General features: G+C 42.3%; 1 protein-coding gene across 1 annotated transcript in view; it reads left to right on the top strand.

Annotated features, from left to right (window-relative positions):
• Positions 1-12,952, top strand: part of SORCS1 (sortilin-related VPS10 domain containing receptor 1) — a 119,659-nt gene that overhangs the window by 25,077 nt on the left and 81,630 nt on the right. Inside the window, exons 5-7 of the mRNA XM_015409447.1 lie at positions 1,078-1,185; positions 2,895-3,012; positions 3,446-3,576. Coding sequence (XP_015264933.1) covers positions 1,078-1,185; positions 2,895-3,012; positions 3,446-3,576 — 357 coding nt within the window. The remainder of the gene's footprint in view (positions 1-1,077; positions 1,186-2,894; positions 3,013-3,445; positions 3,577-12,952) is intronic.

Genomic DNA, 12,952 nt, shown 5'->3' with positions numbered 1-12,952 from the left:
TGTATTTATGTATGTCCTTATATCTTACCCTTTTCCCATTGAGCTGAACATGTCAGTTTGGGTTTAAAAATGCATAAGTTAAGAGTATAGCATCCCCTTCCTCTCAGGAAAGTAGAGGCCTGATAGGCCTCAAACTGGAGACCACAGTGGTTCCACCAGGTTTCATATCTTCCTTAATAGCCATTGGCATTACTGCCTTCTGTTAGTGTACTGAATCCGTTTATGAACTCATTCATACTTTTGGCTCCCATCAAAACCTGTGCGTATGAATTCTGAAAATCAAATATAGGTTGATTTATTTTTCTTATTTTGAACATGTTATGCAATATTTTCATGAAGCATCCTTGTCATATGGAAAGCATTCCTGACACCTGGTGATGCCTCTTGTTTAAGTGTTATTGTGCTCTTTTTAAAAGGTGGGGCTACTGCTGTCGCCCTGCAATTTCTTCTGACATTTTCCATTCCTTGCCCAATAATTCCAGTTATTACCTTTTTGATGGCTGCAATATGTTGGCCCTTATATTTTCAGGATATTGTCCACAACAATTCAAAATACTTTCTCTCAAATGGGAGGGAAATACTATTTCAGAACCCTGCAGGGCATATGGATAATAGTAGTTATTTTTCCAGTGTTCAGCATTTTGAGCTTATCAACAATGAATTTCATCTGCCATTCCATTTCACTCTTCCAGTGTCATGAGATTTTTTTAGAGGACTCACCCTGTGCTTTATAATTAAATGTTTTCAATGAGCCATTGTTCTCTGTGAATATTTTCCGTTTCTTGGACCCCTTTCACATTAATATATAAAAGCAAAGTGTTTACCTCTTTCCACTGTCAGTGTTTTGATATTTATGGTATTTGCCTGTTAAAGTACCCTGTTTTTCAGAACTTTGCAATTTCTTGAAATCTTTTTGTGAGAAGTCAAGTTGCTCTGTGTTCTTAAAATAGTTCTGTCAGTTCGTAAAGTGCGTTCATTTGCCCCCTGCAACAGAAGCATCCATTTATCCTTCTTCCTCTTTCTTTTACCACAATGTTTGTAGAAAAAAATGTTTTCTAGTATTTTTATCATCACCAGGTTAAGTTTTGATGAAGGAAGATCCTGGAGCAAGTACAGTTTCACTTCCATCCCTCTTTTTGTTGACGGGGTGTTGGGAGAACCTGGAGAGGAAACCCTAATAATGACGTAAGTTAGGAATATATAGAAGATGATAATGAGCATGAGATAATTTCCATGGAAACCTTCCCTATTCCTATTTGTAGCAACTGAATACAGAAGAACAAGTCTTCATTGTTGTTATATCCCAGTCCATATTCCCGTTTGTACTAACATTTGAGTCTTAATAATTATGAATTGGCTAAATATTGATTAAACTAATATTTGTTCATGAAATGGTTTTATTTTTAAACTGCACATGCTGATTATGATTGTTTAGTATTTGCTGTTATCTCTCAGTGTTCAAGTTAATTCATCCAGCTTTGTACAAACAAAGGTAACAAACACGTGCCACTGTTACCTAACTCCAAAATGTACCTTAGTTGGAAGCAAGAAAGTCGAACTGGAAACGTGGTTGATTACATGGCTCAGGGTAAAGCTAATTAACTGGTAGATTTTTTAAAAACCCATAATACAGATAGTCAAGTCCTTGTGTTGCACTCTGCCAAGCCCTGAGGCAGAGCCCAGTGAAGTTATGGGATGGTACTTTATGATATCTTATATCTAATAGTGAAGTATACCTCAACCTGTAGATACTTAAATATGTGGATCAGGGCTATTTACAAAGAAGTCAGGTTTTTTCAACAGATTTGGGGGGGAGCTTCCCCCCAGCTTCAGAAAAATCTGGAACCTTTTAAAAATGGATGTGAGAATAGAAATCCACATCAAATGGAGGAGTGTTATCTGCACTTGTTCAATGCACACAATGTGCTTCTGCTGGCCTTTCCATTGCATGCTGAAGATGTTGGAGAAGGGGGGAGCTGCCTCCACTTGAGCTATACAGGTGCAGGCAAGCAGAGGAAGGGTACAAGCACTGTGGGAGAGCCTCTGGCATTTTGCTCAGAACTGGGAGGAGGTGGAGGAGGTGGGCTTCACTGCTGGAAATGGTGAACACATTTTCTCTCCTCCCCCCAGTTTTTCCTGGCTTGCTTGTCTTTCTGCCACCTCATTGCTCATAGTGTCTCCCCCCCTGCCGTGTGTATGTGGGGGGGGGAGTACCAGGGAGAAAGAAGTCACCACTGCCGCCACACACACTGTCCCACAGCAAAGTTGTAAGCAGTCAGGAAAAAGGATTTGCAGGTTTCCCCTGTAGCTGGAGGGAAGTGGGAGAAGGAGGTATTGTGGTTTGCTCCCCCCTGCAGGATTTAAAGCAACCACCTTGAGGATCTGAGAATGAGTCCCGAAGTCTGAATTTCAGGACTGAACCTTGGCAACCCTAATAAAGTAAAATAAAATATGCAAGACTTTCTCTTCTGACAATTAGATAGTTTCTGTTTATTAAATGTAAGTTATCTCAATTTATCAATCTCTATAAAATGATCCCAGTTATGTAGATATTTGCAGCACGAATTATAAGATTTTTTCCAGTTTTCAGAGGTCACAAAATACCTGTAGTATGCTGTACCATCCACATTAGCTACCATAATGGGTTTCTGACTGTGTGGTACAATGTGACATCCAGTTTATAAGATTATGCATGGGAGTTTATAAGATTATGCATCCAGTTTATAAGATTATGCATCCAGTTTATAAGATTATGCATGGGGCAGTATTCAGTGTGTGTGTGTCACTTCAGATCACACAAATTATGTCTTCCTAAATGATAATTTTTGGTAAAGTTATGTTATGTTCACTTAAGCCAATGGAATCTCCTGAATCCCTCTTTCTGTATTGTGCAGAGTTTTTGGACACTTCAGCCATCGCTCAGAGTGGCAACTGGTGAAAGTAGATTACAAGTCAATTTTTGACAGAAGGTGTGCTGAAGGTGACTACCGACCCTGGCAGCTTCATAGCCAGGTGAGGAGTCTGAGAGTTGGATCTGCATTGCGGTGTTAATTTTCTGATTGAAGATAAAGCTCTGTTCATTCTAATGTATTGGTTCAGAATTCAATGAATTAGCTTCCCATAGAGTTCTATGCAAATTAAATTGTTTCCAATGAGCCCTTAAGGTGTTTCTTAAAGGAACAGCTAACTAGTAACAGAGAGTATGACCTTGGGGTTTATCTAATACTTTCTGTTACAAGTCATTCAGATACATGTAGCCCTGTGGAAAGTTTTGCATTGCTCTTCTTTATGGCATAAAAAATCCTAGTAAGTATTTTCTGAAATAAGTGAAATTCCTTGTTGCTATGCAAACAGAGGCCAAAATGTGTATATTTTCTATACTTTAGGGGTAAACCTGATCATTGTGGCACGTCAAAATAATGTTTTTTTTTTCCTCCCAAATCAGGGAGAAGCATGTATCATGGGAGCAAAAAGGATCTACAAGAAGCGTAAGTCTGAGAAGAAATGCATGCAGGGAAAATATGCTGGAGCTATGACATCTGAACCATGTGTTTGCACAGAGGCAGACTTTGATTGGTAAGTAGAGCTTAAAAATATGGTTGAAAGGAGAGCTGTAGCAAGGCTATAACTAATATCCTGGCTGTGTCTCCATCGGCACTGAAAGCACTAACACCATCACTTCATTTCAGAAAAGTTTTCCCCCCCTAATAACTTCATCACTGTAAAATAAACAGAAATTAAACTTCTGCCTGTAATCAGTACAGGTGAGTAGGCTGAAACTAGCGGAAACCGCTGAGGCATAGTAACAGCTCAAGTGAACCCTGCCTGGCTCCCCTTACCCTCAGCTGGGCATCTGCCATAGGACCAGGTGGTCAGTCACGCTTTGACTTGAATGAAGCTTCCCTCATGTCTGCTACAGCCTGGAAACTTATCTCTGCCTTGTGTACTTCTTAGCCTTTGTCTGAAATCTGGTGGGCAATTTAAAAGGGCAGGAAAGGCTGGGAAACTAAGGATAACAAGGCATCGGAGAAAGATTGAGAAATATTTTAATGAGAGGCACTTAGAATAAAGTTCTGGAGACAGAAAGCAGCTTGGTGTTGATAGAAGAGATCTGTCTTGAAAGGATACAGGAGAAAAGGTCGAGTAGCTAATATTTAAAAATACTAATAATTATGCTAATCACAAAAGTAGATGCTAGGGTTTGTATTTCAAAAATTATTTTTGCAATTCCGTATCATAAACTCAGATATTCATATCAGAAACTCATTTTTATTAAATATTGGAAGTATTGTTGTCCTTTCAGAAAGTTTTTTTGGGGGGATCCGTGCTAATAAATAACAGAACAGTATTCCCAGTTTAGGAGCTGCGGTGGCTCAAGTGGTTAAGACGCTGAACTGCAGGCTGTGGAAGGTCAGTAGTTCAGCAGTTTGAGACCCGGGTGCCGCAAGACGGAGTGAGCTCCCGTCTCTAGTTCCAGCTCCTGCCAACCTAGCAGTTCAAAAGCAAGAAATTGCAAGTAGATAAATAGGTACCACTTTGGTGGGAAGGTAACAGCGTTCCGTGCGCCTTGGTGTTTTGTCATGCCGGCCACATGACCACAGAAACGTCTTCGGACAGCGCTGGCTCTTCGGCTTTGAAACAGAGATGAGCATCGCAACCCTAGAGTCGGATTCGACTGGCTTTCGAGCAAGGGAACCTTTACCTTTACCTTTTTATTCCCAGTTTAAAGAAAACAATTATCATGCCTTTTCTGAGCAAAAAGGAAATTAAAATGATAACTTTAAGTGCTTCCCCCTCTGGGGCAGTAGTAGTAGGGAGGGAGGGAGGGAGGGAGAAAGAAGAAGCCTGTCCCAGCCCCCAGCTGGTCCATGGTGCACCAACTCTTTAAACTTGAAATGGTCGTTGTCTCAATGGGTGGTCTCAATGACTTCCAGAGTCTGGAGATAAAAGTTCATTTGGTTGGTGCATGGGAAAGAAAGAAGAAGATGAGGATATGGGGACTTCTGAGAGGAAGAAAAGAGGAACTAGTGTGGAAAGGGTGATACAGGGGAAAGTGAGGTACCCCCTGCAAGTCCCTGTGGGTTTCCTACTGTGCAGCTGGGCCTAGTTGCCAGTACTGCAAAACTCAGCCATAGTTTTCTTAGGCAGAGACTTCCAGGGGGAGTGAAAGAGGGAAAGCTGAAGATCAGGGGGCAGATGGAGGTAGGTTGTCTGGTGAGAAGGAAGCAGGAAAAGGGAGAGACTATGGTAGTTTTCAAAGAGGAGAAAGAAGTGGGTGAGGGGAAACGGGATGCCCCCACAGGTCTTTGTGGGTGTAAATTATCCTGTGCATCCATTGTCAGACCCTCCAAAATCATAATGATATGGTCCATCAACTAGCAGAAATGCTGAGATTCTTTAAGCCCTTCTCTTTCATTTTGCTTTGAGCTCTGCAGGGAAGAGGAAACACAACATTTTCTGTTCTTGGTTGCTACTCTTTGCACCATTCAGCGGGCAACCTTTAAAAACCTGATCCCAGTGGGATGAATCTGATATCATCAGAGTCAAACCTATGTCCTTTTGCTTTTCTTTAGCTTGGTTACAGAGTGGGTAACAACAACACCATTCTAAGACAAATACAGTCTTAAATTATTTTTTTAAGTAATGACCACATGTTACAAACTAAACATACTTAAAATACTGTAAAGTTCGATTTGTTGAGAGTGGACAGAAGTCAAAGATTTCAATTATTTCCAACCATGTCACCAAAATCACTGTTTATATTAGAGACTGAAAACTGATGATCTCTGAATGATACTTGGAAGAATGGGTAAGTAAGAGAACAGCTAGCAAAGGAGTAAGGGGCTGCAGTGAGATTAGATTTGCATGCATTGCCCATATCTTACTACCAGGGGGCAATGGTGTTCCAGGAATGATTCTTTCAGTGGCGCTGGTCTACCCAGCCCTAAGGACAATATTTCCTAGCAACTGCCTAGAAACTAGATTGTATTTATTCAAGTAGTAAATGGATTACCGGGTGACACATGTGTTATTAAAACATTTATTTACCGATATTCCTTACGCTTTGCTGCAGCACGCACAGTATCATCACCCTAGCAGCAGATCAAGGCTTTTATTCTATACAAAGAAAAATAATTTTTAAAAAAGCACCCTTGGTCACTCAGTCTGGATGCTTGGTTGGCAGCAAGTATGATTTCATAATGTTTTATTAACATCCTGTCTTGCTTTGTTGAGGCAAAATTTGAGAATACATGTTTATGTGAGGGCTGAAAAGACCTTTCTTTACAGTCTAAACTCCACTCCTGCTCTGCCATACCAGTTCCATTCTCCAGACTCATAGCCTGAGTTCATGCATTACTTCCGCTGTTTGTGGAATAGCAGAACAGCAGGCCCTTCTGTTCACCATGCAGATGATGAAATATATGAGTTGGGTCCTCCACATAAATGCCACATCATGCAGGAGTTCTGTATATGCAGTTTGTACCCCCCCCTCCTTTGATGTAGGGAGATTGCACAAACAGGGTCCCTTTGAACATAGGTGTTATCATGGGATCCCAGATTTTCTGTGTGGTAGAGGAAGGGTGTGCACCACACATTAATCATGCAGATACTGCAGGTGATGCATGAATTAGAGCACTATAATCAAAACCACATTCTCACTGCCAAAATATAGGAATCAATGTGCAACTTCTATACTGGCATCACTGATTGCAAAATGGTGTGTAAGCTTTTTATCAAACTGATCTGGATTTTGTTACTAAAATAAAGTGTATTCTACATATGATGCAAAATCAAGCCTTAGACACTGTTACGTGTATGAGTCTTCATGGGATGTTTGAGTTTGCAACACTCCAGAGAGGGCAGTTGTATGACCGTGTATCATTGCAGGGGAGCCAAACACTAGCCAGTGCAAACCTTGATCAAATTGTCATTAGAGCAGGAAGCTCAGGTCTTCATGCAGAGCCTGTCATCAGTTTTGCTTGATATGCCAACTATAATCTGGCTATTATGATCCATGTTAGATTACTATAATGTGTGTTATGTGGTGCTGCCTTTGTCAACTGTCTGGAAAGTTAGTTGGTCCAAAGTTCGGTAGCCAAGCTATTGTCAGAGATCATATCCCCCCACCCCACCCCACCACCATTGAAAGAACTGCACTGGCTGCCCATATATTTCTGGACACAGTTCCAAGACATTTAAGGCCCTAAGCAGCTTGGGCTAGGAGTACTTGAAGGACCACATCTTACTATACAGTCCAGCCCACCAGTTAAGATACTGTTCTCAAGCCCTGCTCTTTTCCCTTGCCCACAGAGGTGAGAGAGGTGGCATCAAGTTTGCACTTCAGCCTGCCACAGAATGCAGGTTGTTTGTACCAGTTTCAGGCACCGTTGCCTGGCTGCAGTGTGCTGCACATCAATGCAGTCAGTTCCCATGCTCAGATATCAAAGGCAGGTTTATCCTTCGCTGCTCAAGTTGATGCTAATGCTTGTTGATTGCAAGGCAGCCTGTTGACCCTACAGGTAGGCAGCAATTTGTCGCTATCATCAGAGCTCTGTGTGCATCAGAGAGGAGACAAGAAGTTCATTAGATTACAGGTCTGCAAGGTGAAAGAATATGCTAATGCCTCTCTAGTGAACTGCATTAAGGATCTGCTTGTGTCTGCATATTTGTATGTATATATTTGTATGAGAGTGAGATGAGAGCAGGAAAAAAACAACAACTTTTCAGTGAAAAGTCTCCATAAATGGTTTTGGGTATATCTGTGGACACTTAATACTAGGAAAACATAGCATTGACACCTAATTTACCATAGTGGCTAATGTGCAGTGGCATAAGATGGCAGATCCACTTTCAGCTGTGCTTTGCGTAAAGGATGTGGTTTGATTTAAACAAACAAACAAAAAAAGGATGCACAGATGAGGAATGTGAAAGCTTCTGGGAATCCCTCCCCTTAGAAAGTTTTCTTTCATCCAGGCTCTCTTTTCTGTTAGTGGAGTCTGGCTGAAGAAAATTGTGACATCACAGGACAGACTTCAAGGAGATGTTTTATGGGGGAGGGGAGTTACAGAATCATAGAATCACAGAGTTGGAAGGGGCCATACAGCCCATCTAGTCCAACCCCCTGCTCAATGCAGGATCAACCTAGAGCATCCCTAACAACTGTTTGTCCAGCTGCTGCTTAAAGACTGCCAGTGAGGGGGAGCTCACCACCTCCCTAGGTAGCTTATTCCACTGTTGAACAACTCTTACTGTAAAAAAGTTTTCTGTAATATCCAGCCGGTACCTTCCTGTCCTTAATTTAAACACAGTATTGTGAGTCCTATCCTCTGCTGCCAACAGGAACAGCTCCCTGCCCTCCTCTAAGTGACAGCCCTTCAAATACTCAAAGAAAGCTATCATGTTCCCCCTCAACCTCCTCTTTTCCAAACTAAACACTCCCAGGTCCCTCAGTTTTCCTCATAGGGCTTGGTCTCCAGGCCCCTGATCATTCTCGTCAGTCTCCTCTGCACACGCTCCATTCTGTCCACATCCTTTATGAAGTGAGGCCTCCAGAGCTGTACACAATACTCCAGGTACACAATGCAGTGTACAGCGGGACTATGACATCTTGTGGAGGGCTCTTATCCAAGCAGCTAAGGAAAAGAACTCCGCTTTGTTTTGGAGGTTGGTCTCCATTCGAACGCAAAAGAGCACCTCAATAAGGGAAACCTATATTCCTCCTGAAACTTGGATCTCTCATTTTCAAAATTTGTACCATGACACTCCTTCCCCCTGCTCTGTGTCCGCAGTTTTCAGTGACCTGCCAAGCTGGCCTCAAGTATCATCTGAAGAGATCACAGCACTGATAGGCCAACTTAAAAGAGGAAAGGCCCCCGGCCTAGATGGCATCCCCCCTGAATTTCTGAAGGAAAATATAAACTGGTGGGCACCCTTCTTAGCGCACCTATTTACTTACATCGATAGAACAGGGAGGGTCCCAAGTGACTGGGGGGAGGCGGTGGTTGTTCCTTTTTATAAAAAGGGTAATCAAAAGGATCCTGCAAACTACAGGCCTATTAGTCTACTTAGCGTCATTAGCAAATTATATGCCAAACATCTCCTAGAAAAACTGACGCTCTGGCTCGAGCAAGAGGATATAATAATACAGGAGCAAGCTGGGTTTAGGCAGGGTAGGTCAACAATGGATCACTGCCTCCTTTTACAGCATCTGATTGAAAAATATTCTGGCAAGGGCCCTACGTCACTTTATGCTGCCTTTATTGATCTTAAAGCGGCCTTCGATTCCGTTTCTAGATCTATGCTATGGAGTAAACTTGAAGCCTCCTCAATAGATAGGAGACTTCTAGCCCTCATTCGTGCCCTCCACGAACATACATCTTTGAGGGTTAGATATTCCAGGCTGGGGCACTTGACTGATAGAATTCCCACCTTAAAGGGAGTTAGGCAAGGCTGTATGCTAGCTCCTGCTCTATTTAATTTTTACCTCAATGATGTTGTTGGGTACCTAGATGATGCAGATCTTCATCCCCCCAAATTGGCTCAGCGCTCTATCACGATACTGTTATATGCTGATGACGCTGTTATTCTTTCTAGAACCCCAATTGGAATGAGAAGGGCAATTAAGAAGTTCGCTTGCTATAGCAATGAGCAGGAGACCCAAACTAAGGAAGTGGAGGGTAAATGGGCAGAACCTCGAACAGGTAGCTAGTTTTCGCTATCTGGGCATGATCATCCAAGCCTCTGGATCTAGGACTGCCCATAGCCAGGCAGCTGCTTGCTCGGGTGAAAAATCCTCTCATGGCATTCTTAAGTTTTTTAGCTCCCAAGGGGGCTATTTTGTACCACCAGCTTTAAAACTTTACAAGGCCAAAACACTTGCCCAGATGCTCTACGGAACGCTGCTTGGAGTGCCTCCATCTAGCTATGCTCCTTTGGAGCTAGTCCAATCGAAATTTTTGAGAGCAGTGCTCCAAGTTCCGAGATGCGTATCCAACGCAATGGTACGGCTAGAGACTGGCATGCTGAAGGTTGAAGCCATGATTGCCTTATACTCCATCTTCTATTGGCTGAAGATCAATTTGAACCCATGTGGACTAGTGCCCCTGATTCTGTCTGATGCCTTTGAATCTAATTGGCTGATTTCTGTTAAGCGGAAAATCTCGCTCTTGGGGTATTCTCCCTTAGCGCTTTTGGAGATGGGTAGGGACCGAGCTAAGTTAGAAATAAGACAGAGGATCAAGGATACCGAACGTCAATTAGATCTACAGGTGTCCCCAACATTTATAGCGCCAATTAGAATTAAATACATGGTTGCGCAGGCCCCATATCTTAACGTTTTGGAGTCACGTAAACTTAGGAGGGCATATACTCTGGCCAGATGCTCGGCCTTACCCTCTGCAGTTCTTGAGGGTAAATTTAAAAAAATACCCCGAACAGAGAGGCTATGCTTGTGTGCGTTGGGGGAGATTGAATCTCAGGAACATGTGTTCCTAAGATGCCCGGTATTTGAAGAGGCTCGTACTAAACTTATTAATCCCCTTCTGGCAGGCACTTCAGATCAGGACAAGGTGGAGAACTTGTTTCTTAACCTTGAACACACAGCGCTCTATCAGATTGCGAAATTTTGTTCCTTGGTGGTAGAAGCGCATCAGCATGATGGTTGGCACTCGGGTTAGGACTGTTGATTTTAACTCGTACCGTTCCCTTTGGTAATATGTTTTATTCTTTTATACTATACTGTGTTTTATGGCAGCGCACTCTTAGTTTGGTTTTAACAAATGTAAAGTTTATATTGTTAGCACCTTTTACCTTGCTGATTTTTGGAAATTTTACTATTTGGCCATTGTAATTTATTTTTTCTGGTTTTATATTGCTGGCTAATCGCTGTTACAATAAAATTCAATTCAATTCAATATGACATCTTGTGATTTGGGTGGTATGCCTCTGTTGATATACCCCAATATCTCATTAGCCTTTTTTGTTGCTGTATCACACTGGCTGCTCATATTTAACTTACAGTCCACCCATGCCCCAGAATCTTGTTCACACACACTGCTACCCAGAAGTGTATCCCCCATCCAGTATACATGTTCCTCAGTAGAAATCGGCATTTATCGTTAAATTGCTCTTGTTCGCATCCACCCACTTTTCCAGTGTATTCAGATCTCGTTGAAATCTGTATCTTCTAGTTTGTTCGCTACTCCTCCCAATTTGCTGTCATCTGCAAATTTAATGTGTAGCCCTTCCAAATTTAATGAGTTAGCATCTCATTGCTTTTACAATTAGATAAACCTCCTTCCCCAAGCATTATCTACATAAGTGACCAACTTGGCACACCATGCATATTCATTCTGTCATGTGTTTGCCTGGTCGTCTGTACTACCCAAGTGTGTGTGTGCGTGTTTTCCTGCTGCACATTCTTATATGTTCTGAAACTTGAAGTCTTTACTAAGTGGTAATGATGCCCTATGAATTTCATTTGTTAAGTTCATTGTTTGTATTCATCCCATGATTTGGGTTTGTGCATGTGGTATGAGTGTGCAAAATAATCCATACTTAATTTTTCTCTTGTGTCACAGGGAGGAAGTTTGTGGCAGAGGGTGTGCTATATAATAAGGAAATAGTATATACGTGTTCTCTCTCATACACACACACATTTTCTGCATGCTCCTACTTTCAATAATCCATATCTGGCACTGAGATATATCACTTCAATCTCTCACCTAGAAGGAAGAGAACGTGTAGAATGGTTACACAAACAAATATTGTTAGATTAAATCTGGTGCTGAACAAGTATTCTCTCTGTAGCATATTCAGCTGCTTTGTTTTGTATTTGGTTATTGAGTACATGGTGAGTGCAGTGCTATGTCTGTTTTTAATTATACTGATAAATAAGAACTTGGACTTGTGACAATCAGATTTCAGAGGAGAGAAACTTCATTCTTATGCAAATACTTGTTTTCCTTGACAAAACGGAAGCCTTTACAATACATTGAATAATCATTTTAGTAGCCTTCATACTGCCACTCGACTCAGGGTGCGTATAAAAGAATCCTAAATGAAGCAAATGTCTTTTATAAGGATAGCACAATCCTAAGCAGAGTTATGCCTTTCTGAGTCCATCGGAGGCAATGAGTTTAGAAGGGTTTAATTCTTCTTCGGATAGCTCTGTACTCTCAGACTGGACATGGCTTTACTATGTTCTTTACTATGTTCTTTACTGTGTTCTGCCCTTTTTACCTCTCTGTTTTCCAGTATATTTGAGAATAAATTACCCAGCCTTCCTCTGCTCACAAGTTATAGGAAATACTGAGGAAAAAATCATATAAACTGAAGAGGGAAATAAAAATGTTGGATATTTTAGCTTATTAACATAAAATGTGCATGCCCCTGACTTAAAATGATAATGGATGAGATAATTTTTGTGTGCTCCCATAACTTCCAGGTTCAATATCTGGTCATATTGAAAAGAGCATAGTCAGGGGTCGTTTCCTGCCGGAGTGCCCCGGAGTGGCACTCTGGCAGTGACGAGCCGAGCTCCACCCCCTCCCGAGGGGGGAGAATTAAATGCCTGGCTTCCCCACAGCGGGACGATCGCACAGGGAAGCCAGGCAGACATGCCCTCCTTCCCTCCTGAGCCGCTCTGCTTTTGTGGAGAGACTGGGGGAGGGGATTTAAATGCCTGGCTTCCCTGGCCAGCTGGAGACAGGAAGGGAAGCCAGGCAGACATGCCCTCCTTCCCTCCTGAGCTGCTTCACTTTTGCGGAGAGACTAGGGGGGTGTTTAAATGCCTGGATTCCCTGGCTGGCTGGAAACAGGAAGGGAAGCCAAGCAAACATGCCCTCCTTCCCCCCTGAGCTGCTCCGCTTTTGCGGAGAGACCCAGGGGGTGGATTTAAATGCCTGGGTTCCCTGCACAATCTTCTCACTGTGGGGCACTCAGAGAAGATCAA

Source organism: Gekko japonicus, unplaced genomic scaffold (genome assembly GCF_001447785.1).
Source record: "Gekko japonicus isolate JY-2015 unplaced genomic scaffold, Gekko_japonicus_V1.1 scaffold833, whole genome shotgun sequence".
Classification (NCBI taxonomy): Eukaryota; Metazoa; Chordata; class Lepidosauria; order Squamata; family Gekkonidae; genus Gekko; species Gekko japonicus.
This window is presented reverse-complemented; position numbering and strand designations above follow the sequence as displayed.